At 42.4% G+C, this 21784-nt stretch overlaps 2 protein-coding genes across 4 annotated transcripts in view; one reads left to right on the forward strand and one right to left on the reverse strand.

The window, feature by feature from the left end:
* The window catches only part of MAML2 (mastermind like transcriptional coactivator 2), a 379493-nt gene that overhangs the window by 248951 nt on the left and 108758 nt on the right, over positions 1–21784 (reverse strand). The window lies entirely within an intron of this gene.
* The window catches only part of LOC149128512 (uncharacterized), a 47451-nt gene continuing 41533 nt past the window's right edge, over positions 15867–21784 (forward strand). The window contains exon 1 of one of the 3 annotated variants that reach the window (XM_089333093.1): positions 15867–16540. In XM_089333093.1, coding sequence (XP_089189219.1) covers positions 16416–16540 — 125 coding nt within the window. In that variant the 5' untranslated portion in view covers positions 15867–16415. The remainder of the gene's footprint in view (positions 16541–21784) is intronic. The other 2 variants (XR_016233974.1, XR_016233973.1) reach the window with 2 other exon arrangements.

Consider the following 21784-nt stretch of genomic DNA (forward strand, 5'->3'; position numbering starts at 1 on the left):
GAGAAGTCTTGGTAGGACTGGAGACCAGGAGACAAGAGAACAGGGCAGTGGGGGTGTGGGCTGGAGAAGCAGACCAGGACGTTCTAATGAAGTGGATATCTGAACGCTTACGACACAATAGCTTCACTCAGAGCCTAGTACACGTTACACTGCTGTTTCTATTAAACAGCAAGTGTTTGCTTAGCTATTTTATAGTCTGTCAATTTGTACTTCCAGGTCATGGAAATACTTCCCTTGAAATACTGCCCCTGAAAGGACGGCAAAGGAAGCAGAATGCTCGTGCCTATATATTTACTTAAAGTGATAGACAAGTGCCAAAGCACCGTCCTTCTGAAGAAGCAAAACCAGTGGAGGACATGGTGACCGTTACTCCACAGCACAGTTAACCATGTCACACAGCACACAGGGCTGCCTGGTATTGTTCCAATCAAAAACATGGCATGGAGATAGAGTCTGAGGGACATCATAGCAAATCTCATGCTTCCAGCCTAAGGACGCCGTTCACTGGCAGTGTTCTATCATCTTCCCATACTGCAATGGCTGTGCTTTTTCTCCCCCCCGCCCCAAACATAATTAAATATTTTGTATTACATAATAGGAGAAAGACATACTCTACTAAAATATCCCTTTTCATAATGACATATAGAAATATTTTAGAATACGTTGACAGTTTGGTATCCTTCAGGTTAAAATTGCACTGGAAACTACCGCTTTGCACATTTATTCTAACAATGCTAATGATGTTCTCAATCTGCTGTGCTAGGGTTAGACTAGCACTCATTCAGAGCTCAGAGAACAGATAAAACTAAAGTAAAATACTCCATGTTCTTTTCCCTCGATATATATATATATACATATATATATTCACTTTGTTTCATAATACTTACCCAAAAATGATATTTTAATCATTATCAGTTAAAATTACTGCCTCTTTCTACTCTTGGTTAGAACTGTTGCAGCCGGCGCCGCGGCTCACTAGGCTAATCCTCCACCTTGCGGTGCCAGCACACTGGGTTCTAGTCCCGGTCGGGACTCCGGATTCTGTCCCGGTTGCCCCTCTTCCAGGCCAGCTCTCTGCTGTGGCCAGGGAGTGCAGTGGAGGATGGCCCAAGTGCTTGGGCCCTGCACCCCATGGGAGACCAGGAGAAGCACCTGGCTCCTGCCATCGGATCAGCGCGGTGCGCCGGCCGCAGCACACCGGCCGCAGGGGCCATTGGAGGGTGAACCAAAGGCAAAGGAAGACCTTTCTCTCTGTCTCTCTCTCTCACTGTCCACTCTGCCTGTCAAAAAATAAATAAATAAAAATAAATAAATAAAATTAAAAAAAATAGAATTGTTGCAGGCATTTTGGGGATTTGTCTAAAGGGACCTGTGTTGGGGTACATTTAGTTTGGGTTTGATGGTATAGATTTAGGTTTATAGGTATTTCCCTTGATAGTTGGTATTGCTGGCTGTTCCAGTATGAGATTGGCTTCCAGGAATCTTCCTGTATTCGGCTGTGCAGACCTACCAAATATCTCTGCTCAGACATCAGTGACATGAGTGCTATCAGATCAGATCTTGAATGTCATGAAATCCTATAACACACGTATGAGAGAAACTTGATCAAGGTTCCCCAGTTTAGCAACCATGTGAAAATTGTACATGTACCTTATCAATACGGAGTTGTAAAACCAAAACTTTTCTAAACCTTCAATGAGAATAAATAAATTCAAACCAACTGGAAGCCAGAAGAAAGGCTGACACACCTTTCTACTTTCTGGATAAAAAATTATATTCTGAAATTATTGTCATAGAAAGGAAAAGTTTAAGGAAAACAGTATTATCGAGATGGATCAGGATGTCCATCAATTAAAAGTATTTTCTTGAATTCTTTGAGACTTGTTTTATGGCCTAGCATACGGTCTATCCTAGATAATAGTCTATGCACTGATGAAAAGATTGTGTGTGGGGCTGTCACTGTGGCATAATGGATAAAGTGGCCGCCTACAGTGCCAGCATCCCATATGGGCACCAGTTTGAATCCTGGCTGCAGCTGCTCCACTTCTGATCCAGTTCTCTGCTATGGCCTGGGAAAGCAGTAGAAGATGACCCAAGTCTTTGCACCCAAATGGGAGACTCAGAAGAAGCTCCAAGCTCCTGGCTTCGGATCAGCCCAGCTCCAGCCATTCCGGCCAGTTGGGGAGTGAACCAGCAGATGAAAGACCTTTCTCTCTGTCTCTGCCTCTGTAACTCTGCCTTACAAATAAATAAATAAATCTGCTTAGCCAGGGCAGGCATCTTCCTCCCTGAATCCCAGCTTTTGTTGTTTTTTTTTTGTTGTGTATTTGCTCTTTTGGCATGGGTCTGGACCATTTCTATTGCTTTCGCTGGGTCTCCTGCTGGGGTTTTTCTGCAGCTTTATCCTATGATAATTTCCCCCTTCCACTCTTTTTTTAAAATTTTATTTATTTTTTTTTTATTTGACAGAGTTAGAGAGAGAGAGAGAGAGAGAGAGAGAGAGGTCTTCCTTCCGTTGGTTCACCCCCCAAATGGCTGCAATGGCTGGAGCTGCACCAATCTGAAGCCAGGAGCCAGGTGCTTCCTCCTGGTCTCCCATGTGGGTGCAGGGCCCAAGCACTTGGACCATCCTCCACTGCACTCCCGGGCCACAGCAGAGAGCTGGAATGGAAGAGGAGCAGCCGGGACTAGAACCTGGCACCCATATGGGATGCTGGCGCGACAGGCAGAGGATTAGCCAAGTGAGCCACGGCGCCGCCCCCCCCTTTTAAATATTAATTTTTCCCCATGTAAGTCGAACCGTCCTGTGGCTATTCGCCATCTTGGAATCCCCTGGCTATGCATTTGCTATGTGGTCTCTGCTCTATTTTATGAACCCAACTGTCAAGGGCTCCTCTCTTACTGAAAGTGGAGAGAGAACAGGACAGGACAGAGAAGACTGCAAGAATGGGTGAAGGCAAATGATAGCTGGCAATGCTCTGGATGGTAACATAGCAGAGACTATGTCACCCAGAGGGAGCGCTACACCTTTTGGTGACCACAGTCTGGTTCAGGTATGCTGTAAACATAAGACTTCAGTATATGGCCAGTACATTAATTCATGCACCATTTCCTTGACTATTCATTCTCAGAAGGATTAACCCTGTGTAATTCAGTACTTCTTCAGTAAACCTTCCATAGGAGGATTAAAACAATCTTAGTGATTATAAATGATTATATTATATCTAGGCTTAGCAGATGCTGGTAATCTATGGGAACTGCGACCGGCAAGGACTTCGGTCCAAATGTGATTTGAAATTGTCCCCTACCCCCTTATTCCAGGACTCCATTGTACCTTTCTTGCTTGGCATTTTCTTGAAGTACCTTCTTTATTAAACGATTACAAGTCAGTGAGAAATCAAATAAGTAAATACAGTTGCTGCCTTGGGAATACTTGCATTAATTTTGACTTGTTTTGAAAAATGCAATAGAAAAAATGTCGAGTGCACCATTTGAATTTTTCCACGGCAGTGTCAGTGACAGAAGGCAGCTGCAGCGCTGGCTTTGACTTTGTTTAAAGGCTGATATTTGACCCCAACTCAAAAAACAATCATCATTCTTACAATTCAATCCTCAGGCACGATGCCTCCTCAGTGAACCCCACTTAATTGGCATCTTTAATGGGGGCATTACTTGGAAATCCAGTTTGCTGCATGTCTTTCTTTTATCCTCAGGGTACATGGCAGAAACTGCATCTTTATGTTGGTGCAGGCAGAGCAAGGGACTTACTTGGTCAATCCTGACTATTGCTTTTAGGTCCTGGTTTCTTGAAGGGATATTTAAGTTATAAAAACACAGAGATTTTATATGGGTTCCCAAAAACTATTTTGTGACATAACTTTTCTTACTCTGTTAGTCTCATTTTAAAATAGAACACATTTTGTGAGGGTGTACAAAACTAGAGATACATTTTCTTTTTTCTTTCCTTTTTTTTTTGGGGGGGGGGAGGTAGGTGTTGGTGATTTAATGTCCTTAAACCAGAGAGTCTTTATATATGCTAAAGAAATTCAAATTTCAGACGTTTCCCTGTAATTACTGTCCAGGTAGTTTGCCACATAAAAAAAGAAGAGCCATTTAAATTTGAATTTCAGATACACAATGAATCATTTTTTTTTTGTTTATAAGTATGTCCCATGCAATATCTGTAACATACTTCTACAAAAAGATTATTAGTTGTGTGTCAAATTCAAGTTTAACTGAGCCTCCTGTATTTTATTTACTAAATCTTTATTTAGGCAACCCTAAAACCAGGGGCATTTGGATTATGACCAGAATTGCATTATCTCCAGATTGTAGGGCTGCAAAATTCCCAAAGGGCCATTCTTTAGACGGGTATGTGTAAAAGTGGAGACAGTCCCGCGGGCCATTCCCAAAGGACCCATGGAGCCATCTGGCTCAGGGTCTAACAGATTAAGACAGTGGAGATTAACCAATCTTTCCTTGAAACTATGTTAAAAAGCTTAAAGCAACAAAAAAATAACACCATTCACACAGTAGATACTCATTGTATCTTTCTCAAATCTTTGATGTTCAGTAGTCCAGCAGAATAGGAAAACATAACATCTTACAGACCATTCCTTCACACTTGTCAATTCTAAGTCTCTCCAATGCTACGGAAAACCAGCTGTAACTCCGCCTTACTCAAGAGCCCCTCCCAGACCATCTTAGCCCATCTTAGCTGTGAGTTCTTTCCTGCCTCACCTCTCTCGCATTGGCTGTTTATTCCATTCACTCAGCATTTAATATACCCAGTTTCATTCATGAGCTATTCTTTCCTTTACAAATGCCCTTCGCACACAATGTAGGCAGTAGCAGCTTAGCATTGTAATTGAGAATCAAATTCCAGAGTTGGACAAATTTTGGTTTCAAACACTGCTCTGCCCATTCCCCTGGACCCCGGCATTCTCTGAGTCTCAGTTTCTTATTTTTGACCTTCAGCAGAATGGAGCTTATAAAAACAGTGATATAAGAATCAAAAGAGGTGATACATGTGTAGCGTAAACTCTTAGAAAACCCAGACTAAATAGTGGTAGGTCATTATGATCATCAGCATAGTTACATTACTGCATAATCATTTAATCTGCAGCAGTATCTATTGCTGACTGGAATCTATGTGAACTGACTGCAGAGTCTGCGCCTGAGAGCTGACAGAGCCTGCAAATTCCCAGCTGCCCATGTCGTTTGGAAAAGTGCCACCCAGAGACAAACAAGGGACCCTCATTCCGTCTATAGGGTATAGATGCCATTCTTTGGTTTCTCTACTCCTGTGTACTCCTCGGAACCTACAGATTCAAGCCAGGGAATTCTGCTCGCTTCAGGGCTGTGTGAGACGCGGGAAAACATGAACTGCCTTAGCATTTGTTTCCTTAGTGCACCGGACATGGCGAGCCCTCCTGGGACTCCGAGTCACCACGCACTTCCTGTCTTACACTGTATTGACTATTTGCTGCCTCTTTATTTTTCTCCTAGTCATCAGAGAGGAAGTTGCATAACTTCAAACTCAGCTAAGTGGGAGTCTCTTTATGGCACTCTGAAGTCATAGATCTTCTTTATTCTTCTAACTTTCAAAAAAGTACTAAGGAAAGAGATCTTGTAAGTGCAAAATGATGTTTTTGATATTCTCAAGTAGGCATGAAATTGGATTTTTAATATTTGATGTCTGGGTGTATTGTAATCAATACAGTAGGCTGGAGAACAGGCTGATTTTCTTAATATTGGGACATGTTAAAACAAAATAAAAGTTTCAAATATATTATCTGAGTTCTCTACTGGCTTTTTTCAAAAAGCAAAAGCCTTTATATAAAAAATGAAAACAGCAGAGAAGCATCAAATTGAAGAAGTGTGCCATTCTTGGTCATTCATTCATTATTAGTCTAACAACCATAAAACTGCAATCTCTTGGAAGGCACTGGCTGTACAAATGCATTTTTATATCTGCCTGGTACCTTTTTCATAACAAGTATTCACAAGCATTTGTTGAGCCAATTATTGATGCTTCCATTCGACATATATCCAGTGAACCCTAAGGAGATCTTTTACCCTCAAATAAGGTTGTGGTATAGAGTTATCACTGCTATGCTCATCACCCCACACCATTGTTTGTAAGGCAGCCTCCAGCAAGCCAGTGACAGAGACCATGGGCATTTCAGTGGGAGAGTTCACCACGTCTGGCTGTTTAGACTTAAAGCAATTGATGCTGCTTTTCCCATTATTACTCACAAAGAATGACACGTTCCCGAGTTCCCACCTACCCACTTCTTATTGATTAATAACTTTAAAATTATTCCACACCCATCAAGACTTGGACAGCCCTGGGCTTTTCCTTCAGTAAAGGAGTTGGCTTCAGGAGCAAAATCTCAATCTTGCAGCCTTTAGAGTGACCCGTCTGCTCTGTGTCCCCTGTCATTTTGGGAAGAGGGTGACGCTGTGGGGGCCAGGCTGTACCTGAGGTTAGAGACCCCACTTTTAAAATTACTGCTCTGCTGAAAGAGGAAAATATTGTTTTAATTGTAAGAAGAAAACATGGACAACGACGAACTGCTTAGGAAGCCGCCTAGTAGTTGTCTTTAACCACAAAACCCAAGTCACTCTTGAGCTCTTTTGTAGGGAAGATGTGAGTGGCAGGTCAATGAGGCAGGGTTTGATTTGTTTGCTTGCTTGTTTGTTTACTGCTCTCTAGTACTGTTTTTCCTACTGAACCTTTTCAAAGTCTCAGAAAACTTCAGCATTAACAGCAGACACCTAAAAGTTTGCCACATTGGCAGGCATGAGCAGAATGGTAAGGTCAGCACACAGAGAACCAGGATTCACGTACAGCAAGAAGGAGTGGAGTTTCCAGAACTGCTTTTCAGGTGTTTCCACTGCTGTTTTCATCCCCTATTTCCATCATTCCGTGTCTCACTTCATTTCCTTCCAGTTTCTGTCTTCACTTTGTTGTATATACACTCGGACCCTTGTAATTCGGGGTTTTCTTCTGGTGGACTCTGGAGACGTTATTAAAACCAGACTCTTTCACAGTGAGGAAAGGTTTACAGGGGAAGTCTTCATGCTGGCAATTTCTCCCCACTGTTCCCATCTCACCCACCAACTCAACCTGGCCTGCAACCCATTGTGCAATCTGAAGCGTGGAGCTCAGGAACTCTACTGTTGTTGGAGTACAGGCCTTGCGTGGTGCCAGGAGTTTTCTAAGCACGCATAAGATAAACTGATTAAGAGATATATGGTCACTCTGAGTGCACTGCCCAGCTCCACTAGTCAACTCCTGGGAGGAGCCCGGTTGGGGCCCTGGTGTGGATCCTTCTCCACATTTGTTGTGTGTCTTGGAAGCCCACGGTGGCTTCCTTTGAGTCTATGAAAGTTTCTTCCAGATGCAGATGCTGCTGATGTCAGAGAGGGATACTTCTTTCTAGGGCAGGCAGGAGTGGAGGAACAGAAGCACTTAGGTAAGAAAAAGACAACTTAATTAACCTGCCAAGTTTTCCCTCTCAGGGTGAGCCCGAAGGATAGTGAGGTGTCATTTCCTGGTAGTGCCAAGCTTCCATTTTGCTGCTGCGTTTCTGGTTCTGATTCAGGGTTTCAGAAGCACTAGCAGCACGCTGTTCCCAACAGCTGCACGTTGGGAAGAACATCTTGTGACAGTAAACAATTCCTATGACTCTTCAAGTTAAATACACGTAGATTGGGTAGTGACCTGTGTGATAGACTCTGGTAATTAGATCAGTGCTGAATGTTAACATCGCTACTAGTTAATCTTTGTAAGATATTTAACAAGATCAACATTTTCAAAAAATAAATGTTCAGCATCATTTAACTAATTTTAATTTAAATTTCATACCCATTAGTTATACTTTAGATTTTACATTTTCCAGGAAATTATAGATGTAAGAAGAAAAATAAGTTTTGAGAACACAAAAAATAATTTCTATTTTTTCAGGCTTGTTTAGGTTATTCTTTTGATGAAATGACATTTGACTTGTATATACTTTGGGTAAAATTAATTTTAATACTTTAGAATTTAAAGTTTATATCATTCTTGCTGATAGGAAACAAATTATGTGAAAAATCTTCATTATCACAACATAAGGAGGAAGTTTGAAGAAGTGAAGACAAAAATAAGCTTTGTGGGTTAATTAATAATGTATTAATCATGTGTGACTTAATTTTATTGCTTATGGAAACATCATCAGCACAACAGAATATCTGGATATGCATGATAATTAGTTCCAGTCATCATGGATATTTGGTTGACTTCAAGAAGCATAGTTTTCCATACACTTTTCAATTTTGTCATTATGAACACATATTTCCAAGGTAGGAAGACAATATATTTCACACCACCATTTGTTTGCCTGATTTACAACTTTTTAACATTTAGACATATGATACATAGGCCTCCATTTATCTTGCCATGAGCCCTGAGAATGTTAGGGGGCAGGCCTGCCCAGATATTTCCCTCCTTTTGAACTCTACAATAGTACTATTCTTCTAAAGTATTTTCTTATGAAGATTGATTTAGGTGCAAAGTGACTGAATTTTCCCTCAGCAACCTAACATACTCTCTCAATAGGTAGCTTAGTTTATAGATAGGGATAAAAGAGAGATGAATGTGCAATTCTTTGGTCTCAATCAGTTTCTCAAAGTATTTTTTGATATTATTTTGCTTATAACATAGGAGTTCAAAACTTGGAGTCAGACAACCCCTAGATTTGAATTGTCATCCTGCCTCTCACTAGCAATGTGATTTATCCCAACTGTGAAAGGCTCAGATTCTCTATCAGTAAAATGGGAATGAAAACACCTACACTCATAAGATTGCAGTGGAGGGGAAATAATACAAGTAGTGGAATTAGCAGATAGTAGGTATAAAATAAGTAGTTATGATTATTATTCTATTCCTAAATTACTAATCTGTTCATTCACTCAATAACTCCCCTGTTGAAAACAATTTTTTAAAAGATTTTATTTATTTATTTGAGAAGTAGAGTTATAGACAGTGAGAGAGAGAGGCAGAGAGAAAGGTCTTCCGTCCGTTGGTTCACTCCCCAATTGGCTGCAATGGCCAGAGCTGCACCGATTTGAAGCCAGGAGCCAGGTGCTTCTTCCTGATCTCCCACATGGGTGCAGGGGCCCAAGCACTTGGGCCATCTTCCACTGCTTTCCCAGGCCACAGCAGAGAGCTGGGTTGGAAGAGGAGCAGCTGGGACTTGAACCGGTGCCCATATGGGATGCTGGCGCCGCAGGTGGAGATTTAACCTACTGTGCCTCGTCGCCAGCCCCATATCATTTTGATAACTCCACTGTTCAGGGTATACTGCATTATGGCATTCAAGCGCCCCAGGGATCTCTCCTTCCAATCTTGGATTCCAGCATTCTCCCAGTCTGGTGACTATTTTCCTAGGAGACCTTGTACTTTCTTCCTTTCATGTCCTTACTGCCCCAATCCCAGCTATTAGAATGGCCTCTCTTCTTCCCAGTTCAAGTGTCTCTTCCTACCAAGGTGTCTTCTTATCTTCCATTTTTAATTAACTCTCTTCTCCTTGACTCTCCATAACACTTCCTCTGCAGTTCTGACAATATAATGAGCCTCGCATTTTATCACTGTGTACATGTGTCCATTGTCAGTCTATGTGAAATAAGCCACATCTTTTTCACCTTTCCAGTTGCCTGTCCCCTTCTCACAGCACACGATATACAAAGCAAGTGCACTAAATTTTTCTTCAAATTTGAATTTGTTGAATCAACTTCAGGGGATTAGAAAGACAATAAAAGCAAAATGTGGCCATTATTTGGATTCTTCAAGTACTGATGTTTCTTGTTCTCATGATAATTTTTTTGTGGAGGTTAAATAATATTATCTGTGTTTTAAGACAATTTGCTAATTTCCAGGAAAAGCACTTTATCTAAAAGCATTTCTTATTGACAAACTGAACCCTGTGATAGACTGTACCGCTTTTAAAAACAGGCAATTTATGTAAATGTATTGGAGGGTTCTCAATACTTAGATATTTTAGTGGTTTCTAATGTCTGAAACTTCCTTTGCTACTTCTTCCTTCCAAAGGTGGGAACTAATTACCATGATTGACTTAATGGTACTTAGAATAAAGCAAAAGAGATGGCACAGAACTTGAGAAACTAAGTCTTGAAACACACTGTGGCTTTCTCTTTGCTTTCTCTCTTGCACCACTTGCTGTGGGAGAAGCCAGCTGCCGTACCGTGAGGATAATCAAGTAGCTCCACAGGAAACCCATGTGGCGGGCTATCCTGCCGCAGCCGCACGAGTGAGCATAGGAGTGGATCCCTCGGCCCCTCTCGAGCCTTCAGTTGACAGCAGCCCCAGTGGACAGCTTGACCACCTCCTCAGGAGAGACCCTGAGCCAGAACCACCCAGCTGAGCTGATCCCAGGTTCCTGACTTTCAGATACTAGAGAAAGCTGGTAGTAAACACCAGTTCTTTTAAGCTGTGAAGATTTGAGGTAATTTGTTATTCACAATAAGTAACAAATAAAGATGGCATAGAAAAATTATGAACATTCTCACTGTAGTTACTCATACTTTTAAATCTGTGATCAAGGGTGAGCATTTGGCCTAGTGGTTAAGACATCAGTTACGTCCCACAACAGAGTACCTGGGTGCAATAATTGGCTCTGGCTCCTGCCTCCAGCTTCCTGCCAGTGAAGATCCTGAGAGGCAGAAGTGATGGCTCAAGCAGCTGTGTCCCTGCCACCCACCCACATATGGGAGATGTGCGTTGAGTTTCTGGCTCTAGGCCCTGGCCTGGCACAGCCCAGGACACTGTGGGCATCTTGGAGGAAAGCAGCAGATGGGATTTCTCTGTCTTCCATTTCTGTCTCCTTCTCCTTGTGCTGTTTTGCCTCTCAAGTAAATAAATGGATGAATTTAATAATAAAGATATGATCATTAATCACTGAAAAATTCTGAGCTGGCTACCAATAATTGAGATCTAGAACCCACTTCTATCTGACTATAGTGAATATGACTGTCATTCATTCATTCAGTCTATCACATATTTAGCAAATGCTTATTAAGTTACCTTCAATCAGCCAAGCACTGTATGAGGTCTTGGAAATATCAAGACAAATAAGACATGGTGCACGTTTCCAATGGCGTCTCATCCCAGTGCTACCCACCACGTATTCACTGTAGATAGCACGGCACTAGAAGTCAATCAGAGAAGCCTTCATTGTGTGGAAAATTATTTAGAATTTTTTTTTTTTTGTAATGGAGAAACAATTTGGGTGAAATTCAAGAGAAGGCTCTAGGCCAATTACCATTTTAACAGGTAGGGTCCCAAAACAACACCAGGCCTGACAGACAAGCTTCAGGGTTTGAAAACACAGACAGTGGTCTCAAGGTGGGTGATAAGTGGAATTTTGTGAAATGGTCTGTCTCTTCTCTCTCCCACAGGAGAGCAGTCCCCGGCAATCATGCCATCCTCAGGGATGAAGGACAGTGACATTAGTGGGAGGAAAAATATTCCATTAGTAAAACATCCCCTAATTAACACTAATCTGTTCCCCGGTAAAGCTGCTTGAGAGGAAAGATTTTTCCCCCCTACATGCCGAATTGCCAGCATTAATTTGGAAAATTTTCCATTTAGCTTCAAGGAATATTAAAAAGCCTCACTTAGCAAAAATTAAAAATAAATCTATTTCCTAGATTGTAAAATATATATAATTCAGAGAGATGAGGCATTCTACAGACAATGTTGGTTTCTAATTGAGCAATTACCTGTTAAAGACAACTAAAATGTGTTACTCTGTGAATTGACATTTATGATCCCTCTTCTTTGTGAACAAAATGCATTCATTTAATACCTAGTTGCACTGTAACCTTAGGAACTATAATACAACAACAATAGCACAAGTGGCCTTTGCTCTCCTAAAATCTTTAAATCCAAGTTAGATAAAACAGCAGAAAAAAAATCAAAACTGCATAAAGAATAGTGAAGTTATCTTCACATTAATTTAAGAAACTTTAGGAAATTGTAAGTTCAATTAGGAATATAAGACACATAAAAATGGCAAACCAGTCATTCCATTATGCATCCGTGAGGATTCACAGAATCAGTTACGTGGCCTTTGGCGTGCTGTTTCCCTAGGATTCAGTTTCCTTGTGGATAAGGAGGAGATAAAAAGAGTAATATCCACATATGGTTGTTGGGAGCTTAAATGAGGAGCCACATGCAATGTATATAGCTTGCCCCTCAGCTTAGAATAATAGCTTATTATTATTGTCATTACAGTCTCAGCTTCCATCAGTGACCTCGTCACAAACTCAATTCATTTTTTTTAAAAAAAACCTCTTTTTAAGGAAAGTAGGGGGAAAGGGCTCATGGAGTATCTCTCTTATAATCTAATGGACAGTCAGATCTTGTTCACTTTTGGTTTCCCATTACCTTTGGGTCTTGGCTTCTGCTGGCGTCAGATAATTTCAACCACTCCCTGTAGCCATCACTAGAATACATTCTCTATTTTTAAAATGTATTTATTTATTTGAAATGCTGAAAGAGAAATATATACAGAGATCTCCTACCTACTGGCTTACTCCCCAAATGTTCACAGTGGCTGTGGCTGAGCTAGGCTGAAGGTGGGTGCCAGAAACTCCATCTGGGTCTCCTATGTGAAAGACATGGAAGCAGGTACTTGAGCCATCACCTGCTGCCTCCCAGGGTGCAAATTAGCAGGAAACTGGAATCTGGAGCAGAGCTAGAACTGAACCCAGGCCCTCTGATATGGAATATGGGTGTCGCAAGCATCGTCTTAGCCACTACGCCAAATGCCCACACCAGCAGGCTGCACTCTTGTTTCCAGTAACTTCCTAGAGGTATAGCTCTTTATTTAGCAGTCTTTTCTCCTTCAAGACAGCATCTAATTCTGAGCCTTCAACATGGCTTCTCTGAAGGACCAGGCCAGGAGAGAGTGACACTGAGAATGGGTTCCACTGTTACCGACTTCCAAACATTGTCCCATGTCCACCACCTAGTTCCCGATTTTCCTCTCAGGATAACTTCCTAATACAAATAGTACCACATCTTGTAAGAAAAAAAGATGGCCACTGTCCCTCCATCCCTTGGGACATTTTAGCTCTGGGGACAAATATTTGGCCATCGACACTGAGGAAGTCCTCATGCCGAGAGAGCGAGCTTGCTTGCTCTGTCAGCTGGACCAGACCAGACCAGACAAGCCTGATTTGTCAGAAGATCCTGGCTCCTAGACCCTCAGTGTATTTATGAAGTCTTAACAGTGTAACTGTGAATTCCATTGTGGTGATGCTGCCTCTGGCTGGCAGATGGCCACGGTTTCTGGTCGTTCATAAGCAGTGTGGAGACCTGATAATATGGGCATGGAAAGCACTGGGCTCTCTTTTATGTAACCATGTTTGTGCGTTCTCTTATAAAGTTGCCCTTGATATCTTTTTAATTTACTAATTGCTGTCTGAAAATTCAGCTACTTTCATTTGAATAAAAATTCTCTTCTGTCTCACCTCCAAAGGTGTGGCTTTGAGGAACAATCTACAGAAATGAAGAGTTTTTACTGAGTTCAAGGTTTAAGCAAAGAGAAAAGAAAAAAGTTTCTCAGCAGAAAAAATGCAACAAAGACTTTACTTCTTACTAAATAACTTAAGAATGTCTGAACAAAAACATCCCAAACCTGGCTAGTGCCAGAATTTCTCAGATAAGTCAAGAGATGAGAAAAATACAAATTCAACCCCAAACCACCAAATATATGACTGGCAAAACCAAAACAATAAATAAATGAATATGATGTTAACACTTGAAGACATAACATTTTAAGCATTTAATGAAATCGCCAGTCACACACCAAGTGTTTTCTAATGAACTTTCTTTGGGAAACAATCGGCGAGATGTAGCAGAGGTTCCACCTCTGCCTCGGGGAGGTCTCTCACACCCTGGAGCTCCAGGGAGCCCTCTGAATCATCGCTCTACCTAGCTGGCTGCTCCTTTTATTGGATACTGCCGTAGGTGTCATATTGGAAGCATTTCACACCACGTGGCTGGTCTAATTAGTCTGGAAGCATCCTAGATCCAGAACTATGGACCAGTATTTGTATTTTCCCCACAGTACCAATCACAGTGCTTTGAACACTAGCAGTTGGTTTTACTGATATTTTCTTCAAACCGATAAAGAATAGCAACCTGAAGTGTTACTCTATTTCCCCTACATCAGAAAAAGCAAACCTGGGGCCGGCACTGTGGTGCAGTAGGTAAACCCTCTGCCTGTGACGCCTGCATCCCATGTGGGTGCCGGTTCTAGTTCCGGCTGCTCCTCTTCTGATCCAGCTCTCTGCTATAGCCTGGGAAAGCAGTAAAAGATGGCCCAAGTCTTTGGGCCCTTGCACCCACGTGGGAGACGGGGAAGAGGCTTCCCGCTCCTGGCTTCGGACTGGCGCAGCACCAGCTGTTTCAGCCATCTGGGGAGTGAACCAGCGGATGGAAGACCTCTCTCTCTGTCTTGACCTCTCTGTGTAACTCTGTCTTTCAATAAATAAAATAAATCTTAAAAACAAACAAACAAACAAAAAACTGTGGGCTCTTCAAGCTGCAGAGAAATTGTTACTTGGAGTCTACTTTCATATAATAATCTGTCTTTCAAAATCATAGACAGATATCAAACACAGGAAGGTGGATTAACATATGGAAAACATTTATTTGTGGTAGTTTTTTTTTTTTATCTTAGACACAGCAAAGTATTTTCTTAAATAGGAAAGTATTATGTTTAGGATACAAACACTATTTTTATTAGCAGTTACCAAGTTTTCACAATTGTTATTCTTAATAGAATAACCTGAAAATTGAATTAGATTTAAAAGCATTTAATGAAATAGGGCAATTCAATGAGAAAGTTTCCACCATATGATTTTCCCTGGTCCATTTTCAGAAAGAAAATCCTGAGCTACTGAGAATATAGAACAATGAATGTAGTACACCTAGTTAGCTGGAACAGTCTATCTAGGACTCTGATGAGGATGATGATGACAGCAACATTTGTGAGAAAATTCAGTTTAATTCATTAAGAACTTCCAAAGATTATACATTTTGCCCCTTCAAATATTTATGTAATTAAACATATTTGTATATCCTGAATCTCCATTTAGATGCAAATTTTCATTTAATGCTCTTTTTAAGGATTTATACATATTATTTATATACATTTTTCTTCTAAGTTTGGGAAATGAAGTAGTAAAATGTTGGAAGATTAGGGCTGTATCATAATTACTTTATAGCATCTTATATGCAGACATGAAGCCTAGATATGCTATTCCATTTCTTCAAGTGGTTAAGTGAATATACAGAGATGTTAACTGATTTACTGAGAAGCATACATACTGTGGGGAGCAATCCGGACTGGACTAAGTTACTCGAATTAGGACTTATTCTATGCATCTGCTCTCCCACAATATGGCGCTGGGAGAGAAGTAAACAGCTTCCGCACAGCTGCCTCCAGTTCAACCAATTAACTGTAGGACTTGCTCCTGATTGGAGAGCAGCGTACTCAGCGTGTGGGCAGCCGAGTTGGGATTGGCGGAGGAGGACTATAAAGGAGGAGAGAGACGGCATGCACCAGGGAACATCTATGGGGAACATCTAAGGGAACCCGTGCAGCCCCCGAGAGAGCCGGCCGGCGGTGTGCCGCTCCCCTGCGGAAGTGGGGAATGCGGCCAGGGGGAACTGCCCTTCCACGGAGGTGGAAGGGATAGTAGCCAACCCGGGAAGAACCAGCAGCAAACCCGGGGAGGGCCGAGCAGACGAAAGAACAGCGCAGAGTCTTGTGTCGTTCCTCCACGAAGAGGGGGAGCGACATAATGGTGCCGTGACTCGGATAGGAAACCTAGCTCGGATAGGAAACCTGACTCGGATAGGAAACCTGACTCGGATAGGAAACCTAGGACGGATATGAAACTTAGGAGGGAAGAAACGGGAAGAAGCAGGAAAATACTGGAGAGAGAGACTAGCAAAGAGCCTAGGTGCCGGAAGAAGCTATTGAAAGCCTAGGCATAGACTCGGATATGGATTGTGGGAAAGAAGTTAGGATTTGAAAGCGAAAGTGAAAGCTTTCATAGACTCGGATGCGGACTATGGCGGGGAAGCTAGGAGATTGAAAGCGAAAGTGAAACCTGGAGGAGGCTTGGACTCGGATACGGACTGTGGGAAAGAAGTTAGGATTTAAAGTGAAAACAAGAAGAAACTTAGACTCAGATACGGACTGCAGGTTGAAAGTGAAAGTGAAACCTATAAGAAACTTAGACTTGGATACGGACTGTGGGGAGAGGCCAGGAGAAATGAGGGAGGAATATTGTTGGAAGAAAACTTAGGGAAACACACCGGGTAGAGAAAAATGTTAGGGAGGATGAAGCCGCGAGTGCAGGCCAAGCCATCTTGGAATTCTTCAAGTCACCCTGGGGAGCAAGAGGCGAAGATCTGGAACCAGAGGCAGAGACGTGGGCCGCCAGAATTCGCCAGGTTAGTCCGGGGAACTTGGACTGAATGCCGGTGGTGGCGGAAACATTCGCGGAAGCCGCCGCGTGCAGAGAGAGCACGGGGCGTTGGCGCGAGGCCGTGGTGCGGGCGCGAAGTGCGTGGAGACCGCGGAGCGTGCGCGCAGAGCCGGGAACCCGCCGGCGGGGCGAGGCGCCGGGAAGCCGCGCAAAGCCGGGAAGCTGCGCAGATGAGAGAGGCGCGGGCTGAAGCGGCTCAGCCGGGAAGCCGCCGAAAAGCAGCCTCGGGGCGGGCGCAGCCGGGAAGCCGCGGGGATAAGAATGAGAGCGGGAAGCCGCAGGGATAAGAGAAACAGAAGTTTAGAAGTAAAGTGAGAAAAATAGGAATGCTGGAAGATAGAAGTAAAATGGGAGAAATAGGAATGCCCGGAGATAGAGAAATAGAGAAATAGAAAGGCCTCCCTACAACACTGCACTGTGAGAGCTTGGATTCGGTCTGCCTGATTAAGTGAGGCGATGAGCACGATGAGCACCTGCGGCGGCTAGCAGCTTATGCGCCGCAGGTCACCGAAGACAGGCACGAATTAACATCAGTAAGGCTTCCCCACAATACAATACAATTAGGAGGCTTGGATTCGGTCTGCCTGATTAGGGCGGTAAGCACCGACAGGCAGCTCGACCAGAGTATGAGCTGCAGGTCACCGAAGATAGGCACGAACCAACACTAATAAGTCTCCCCCACAATAAGGCAATGAGAAGGCTTGGATTCGGTTTGCCTGATAGGTTTTGTAAGCCCCTGCGGGCAGAGCAGAGCATGCGCTGCAGGGCACCGAACGCAGGCATGCATCAGCGCCTAAAAACCTCCTCACAATGGCGAAGAGAGGACCCGGATTCGGTTTTCCTGATTGATAGGACTTGTAAGAGCCTGTGGCAACTCTAGCAAGTACAGCAGAGCGTGTGCTGCGGGACACCGAAGACAGGCGCGTATCAACGCTAAAAAATAAAAAGAAAGGGGGATCTGTGGGGAGCAATCCGGACTGGACTAAGTTACTCGAATTAGGACTTATTCTATGCATCTGCTCTCCCACAATATGGCGCTGGGAGAGAAGTAAACAGCTTCCGCACAGCTGCCTCCAGTTCAACCAATTAACTGTAGGACTTGCTCCTGATTGGAGAGCAGCGTACTCAGCCGAGTTGGGATTGGCGGAGGAGGACTATAAAGGAGGAGAGAGACGGCATGCACCAGGGAACATCTATGGGGAACATCTAAGGGAACCCGTGCAGCCCCCGAGAGAGCCGGCCGGCGGTGTGCCGCTCCCCTGCGGAAGTGGGGAATGCGGCCAGGGGGAACTGCCCTTCCACGGAGGTGGAAGGGATAGTAGCCAACCCGGGAAGAACCAGCAGCAAACCCGGGGAGGGCCGAGCAGACGAAAGAACAGCGCAGAGTCTTGTGTCGTTCCTCCACGAAGAGGGGGAGCGACACATACAGTATGACTGTCTCTTGGATTTCCTGATTTCCAGGACAGTCCACATCAGGTTATTCTGATTCTGCTCTGGCCAACCTAAGACCAAAGAGTCTTTAGGTTCTCCGATTTTATCCTTAATATGTCTTTGTAGATGGTTATCCAGAGATGAAAGACTAATACTAAGCTTATTTAATATGCTGTGATAGGTATGTAATATATTTGACATTTGCCTCACTAATTAAATCCCTACCCCTCTGCCCACACAGGGGATTTGTAAGAGATCATCATATTCATTTCTGCATTTCCTTCCTTATTTAATGCTCTCATGGTCACATGAAGTCATTAAATGCTCAGGTCCTGAACTATATTTCCATGTTTAGTAAATCAGGAAATAATGAAAGAGGTGTCCTGTGACACTTTAATTCCAAATTTAGCCTAGGCATGAGTAGTTAATAACAAGTGAAAAGACATGAACGAGAAAAAGGCCAAGATTTTAATAACCTCAATTGATATCTAAGATAGTTTATATGAGGGAAAAAGCACATGTAAGGAATTTTAACCAATATATTTCATTCTCTATGAAAAACTCTCAATTCCTATAAGTAAAATAGATTATTTCTTTTTTAGTGTCCTACCATCTGTTCCCATCACAGCACTCAAAACATTTTATTGTATTTGTTCTGTACACCTGTCTCTTAAATGTGAAATCCCTAAGTAAAGAGACAATGTTTTATTCATCTCTAAATCCTTATAATGCTGGAGCACAGTAGATGCTAAATATGCTTGTTTCTTAAATGTGAAGTAAACAAATATTTATATAGTATATGCCATTAAGGACTTTATACTGGAGTTTTTCTATCATTCAATATTTGGCACCTACTGTAGGAGGCAAAGGGAGGACACGATGAAATGCACTCTGGGGACTTGGGGAAGACAGAAATGAGATTACCCTACACTCAAAAGCAGAGACTAAAAAAAATCCACGAGGGTAAGACTTGAGTGGAAACTCACCAGTTACATTTAAGATCTTATGAAGAATGTGCCAGTTGGAAAGAAAGTTGGTCACTCCTGAGATCACTGAGAGGTGCAGAGTAACCATCCAAGCAAGACTTCCCATGACTGAAGAAACATTAAAGTAAGCACTGTCCACTGCCCAAGCCTGTCCTATAGAAGGTCATGGCGCACATAGTTCCACGGGCAGCTACATCCTTGTGATAAGAATGCATCACCAGTCTTGCCCTAGTACCTTGAGCATTCAAATCACTCAACTAACCTCTTCTACCTTGATTCCGGGCTCACTGAGAGTTCTCTGATGTCTGTAAGCAGACATGTATAACTCACCCGCAAGTGGATGAAGCAATGCTTAGGGACTTGGGTGTCTGGCTGTACTAGACAGTTCCACTACACGTTGAGAATAATGAACTGGGGTTCTACTCAACCTCTGTGAATCAGGGCAAAGATGAGTTCACCTCTGGTTATGTAACAACATGTGGTGTCCTGACATCCCCGTCATTGCACTTGCAAGTCTGATGGCCAGAGGTAGACGGCAATGTATCCCCTGAGATAATTCCCCCATTGGGTGACCGTGATCTTCCCTAATATCCATATCTGGCTGTCCACGAGCTATTTGCCTCTTCTTCAACGGCTGCACTGATCATGTGCTTAACGCTACGCTTTAAACCAAGAGAGAGTGATCCAAGATAACATATAATTAAGTGAAGACTTGTTTGGCACAAACTAAAAGCACTTCAGAAGTTCCAGGAGAGGTTCATTGTGGTGGGCAATTATCCAAGGAGAGCTTCCGGAAGCCCATGGTCCTAGGAGGAGAACTGACACCTGGGTAGGCTGTAGGTGGGTAGAAAGGAGACAGGCATTTCCAACAGGAGGATGGGGGCTGGGTCACATGGTTAGGGAGTTAGAACTACAGACTATGTCAACCCACCACCTCTTGCTTCCTTCAGCATAAAAACTGGAGATTGATGACAAAACTAATAAAACAGCTTTCTTTTTTCAGATCCAAACTTTGAGCATGAATACAAGGAAATGAAATGAAACCCAACACCCTACTTTGTGCTTATCTGCAGAGCAGGATATTAACTGTCTAATTATTTGCTTTTCCAGAACGTTTTAATGCAATGAGAACATAATATGCAAACTATAAGGCAAACTGAAGAAAAAAGCAATGCCTGTCAGCAATAGAGAAGCAAGTTTGAGTGCTAGAGTAAAATTAGTTATTACATGGAATGTGTTCTAGAGATTTTACTGTGACTAATCATTAATAAACTATTAAGTAACTTTCATTTATTCCCCCAAAAGCTTTACAGGTAGGTAACAGTACTCTTTGAAAATGCAACATTTATATTGGAGAAAAATGAAGAAATTCATGTGTTTTCTTCATTTTTTATAAAATGTCAGTGTAAGAAAGACAAAGAAGGAAACAGGAAAAAAAATTATTTTCTCCCAAACCAACTCTAACACATGCTTAGTATTTGGTGGTATAAAAAGATTGGAATGAAGAACAGCAAAGGGCAATGAAGAAGAACAAGAGAGGAAAGAGGAAATGGAATACAGGAAGAAGGGGCAGAAGAAAGAGCAGTCTGCATCTGCTCAGAAGTGGTGGCAGGTGGCCCTCCCAAATTAGAATTGAGCCCCTCTCTCCACTCCCTGCCTCAGTCCACACTGACTCTTTCCTACCCTCTCACTTTCCTCCATTTCAGTCTTACTTCTGGACTGAGAACAGCAAAAACAACAGACTCCCTCGAAGATAACTTTTCAAATAATTATTTATATGATATAGAAAAAACCCTGGAAGTAGGCCTGAGTAAGGGTACACAGATCTGACTCCAGTGTGCCTTAGAACACTGAATTCCCCAGGCAGTTTTTCTAAGAAAACAGGCTTTAATCCCTAGAGAATTATTGTCATGGATGCAGGTATCCTTGAACTTCCCAAGACTATCTCTTTGCCTCCCCCAGCCCCTCTCTGTCGTCTCTCTGTCATGTCTCTCTCTCTCTCTCTCATACACACACACACATACACGTGCACATACCAGCAAACTCGAACAAAAACCAATTTCAATACACTGCCCTTTCCCCATATTATGATCACTGCCTGAACCCCTCACTTCGTGATATTATTATCTCTGTTCTCAAGAAAAAATGGTATATATCTACATGTAAAAACGCTACGTGGCAAACAAGCTATACGTCAAGAGCCTGATCGTGTATCTTACAAGGAAATATGTTGTAATACAATAATGGAACATGCTAATAAATTTAATTCTTTCAGCTAAAACAAAAAACAAACAATTTCAAATTTTCTCTATGATAGGAGCCTTTTAGAAAAATGTTAACACCTTTTCCATCTCTTAACTATTGTTAACTACAAAATTCTAGAACCCTGATTCTGAAGGAAAAGACATAGCTTTTTGAGAGATTGCTCAAGTTAACAATACCTAACAGTGACTTTAGAAGGTCTCTGTTGTGGGTAGTTTTAACTTTTGAAAGGCATATAGAAACATAAATCTTCCCCATTTAACTGGAACAATAGTGACATAAAAACAATTCTAAGGATGATGCTTCAGTACTTAGAAATTTTCATAAACGACCTTTCCTTGGGAAAACTATAAAGAGAGTCAGTTTTGTCTGAGTCAGAGTAATTTTATCTAATGAATAGCACCCTGTGGACCTATGAAAAACTGCCATTCTGCATGGCTGGTCACATTTGGGATATGCCTCATAAAGAAATTCCCGATGAGTATTCCATGCTTATTTGCTCTTTTAGACCCAGAGCAGAGGTCAACAAA

The sequence above is a fragment of the Oryctolagus cuniculus genome, chromosome 1, assembly GCF_051225735.1.
Source record: "Oryctolagus cuniculus isolate XC-2025 breed Fujian yellow rabbit chromosome 1, ASM5122573v1, whole genome shotgun sequence".
NCBI classification, from domain to species: domain Eukaryota; kingdom Metazoa; phylum Chordata; class Mammalia; order Lagomorpha; family Leporidae; genus Oryctolagus; species Oryctolagus cuniculus.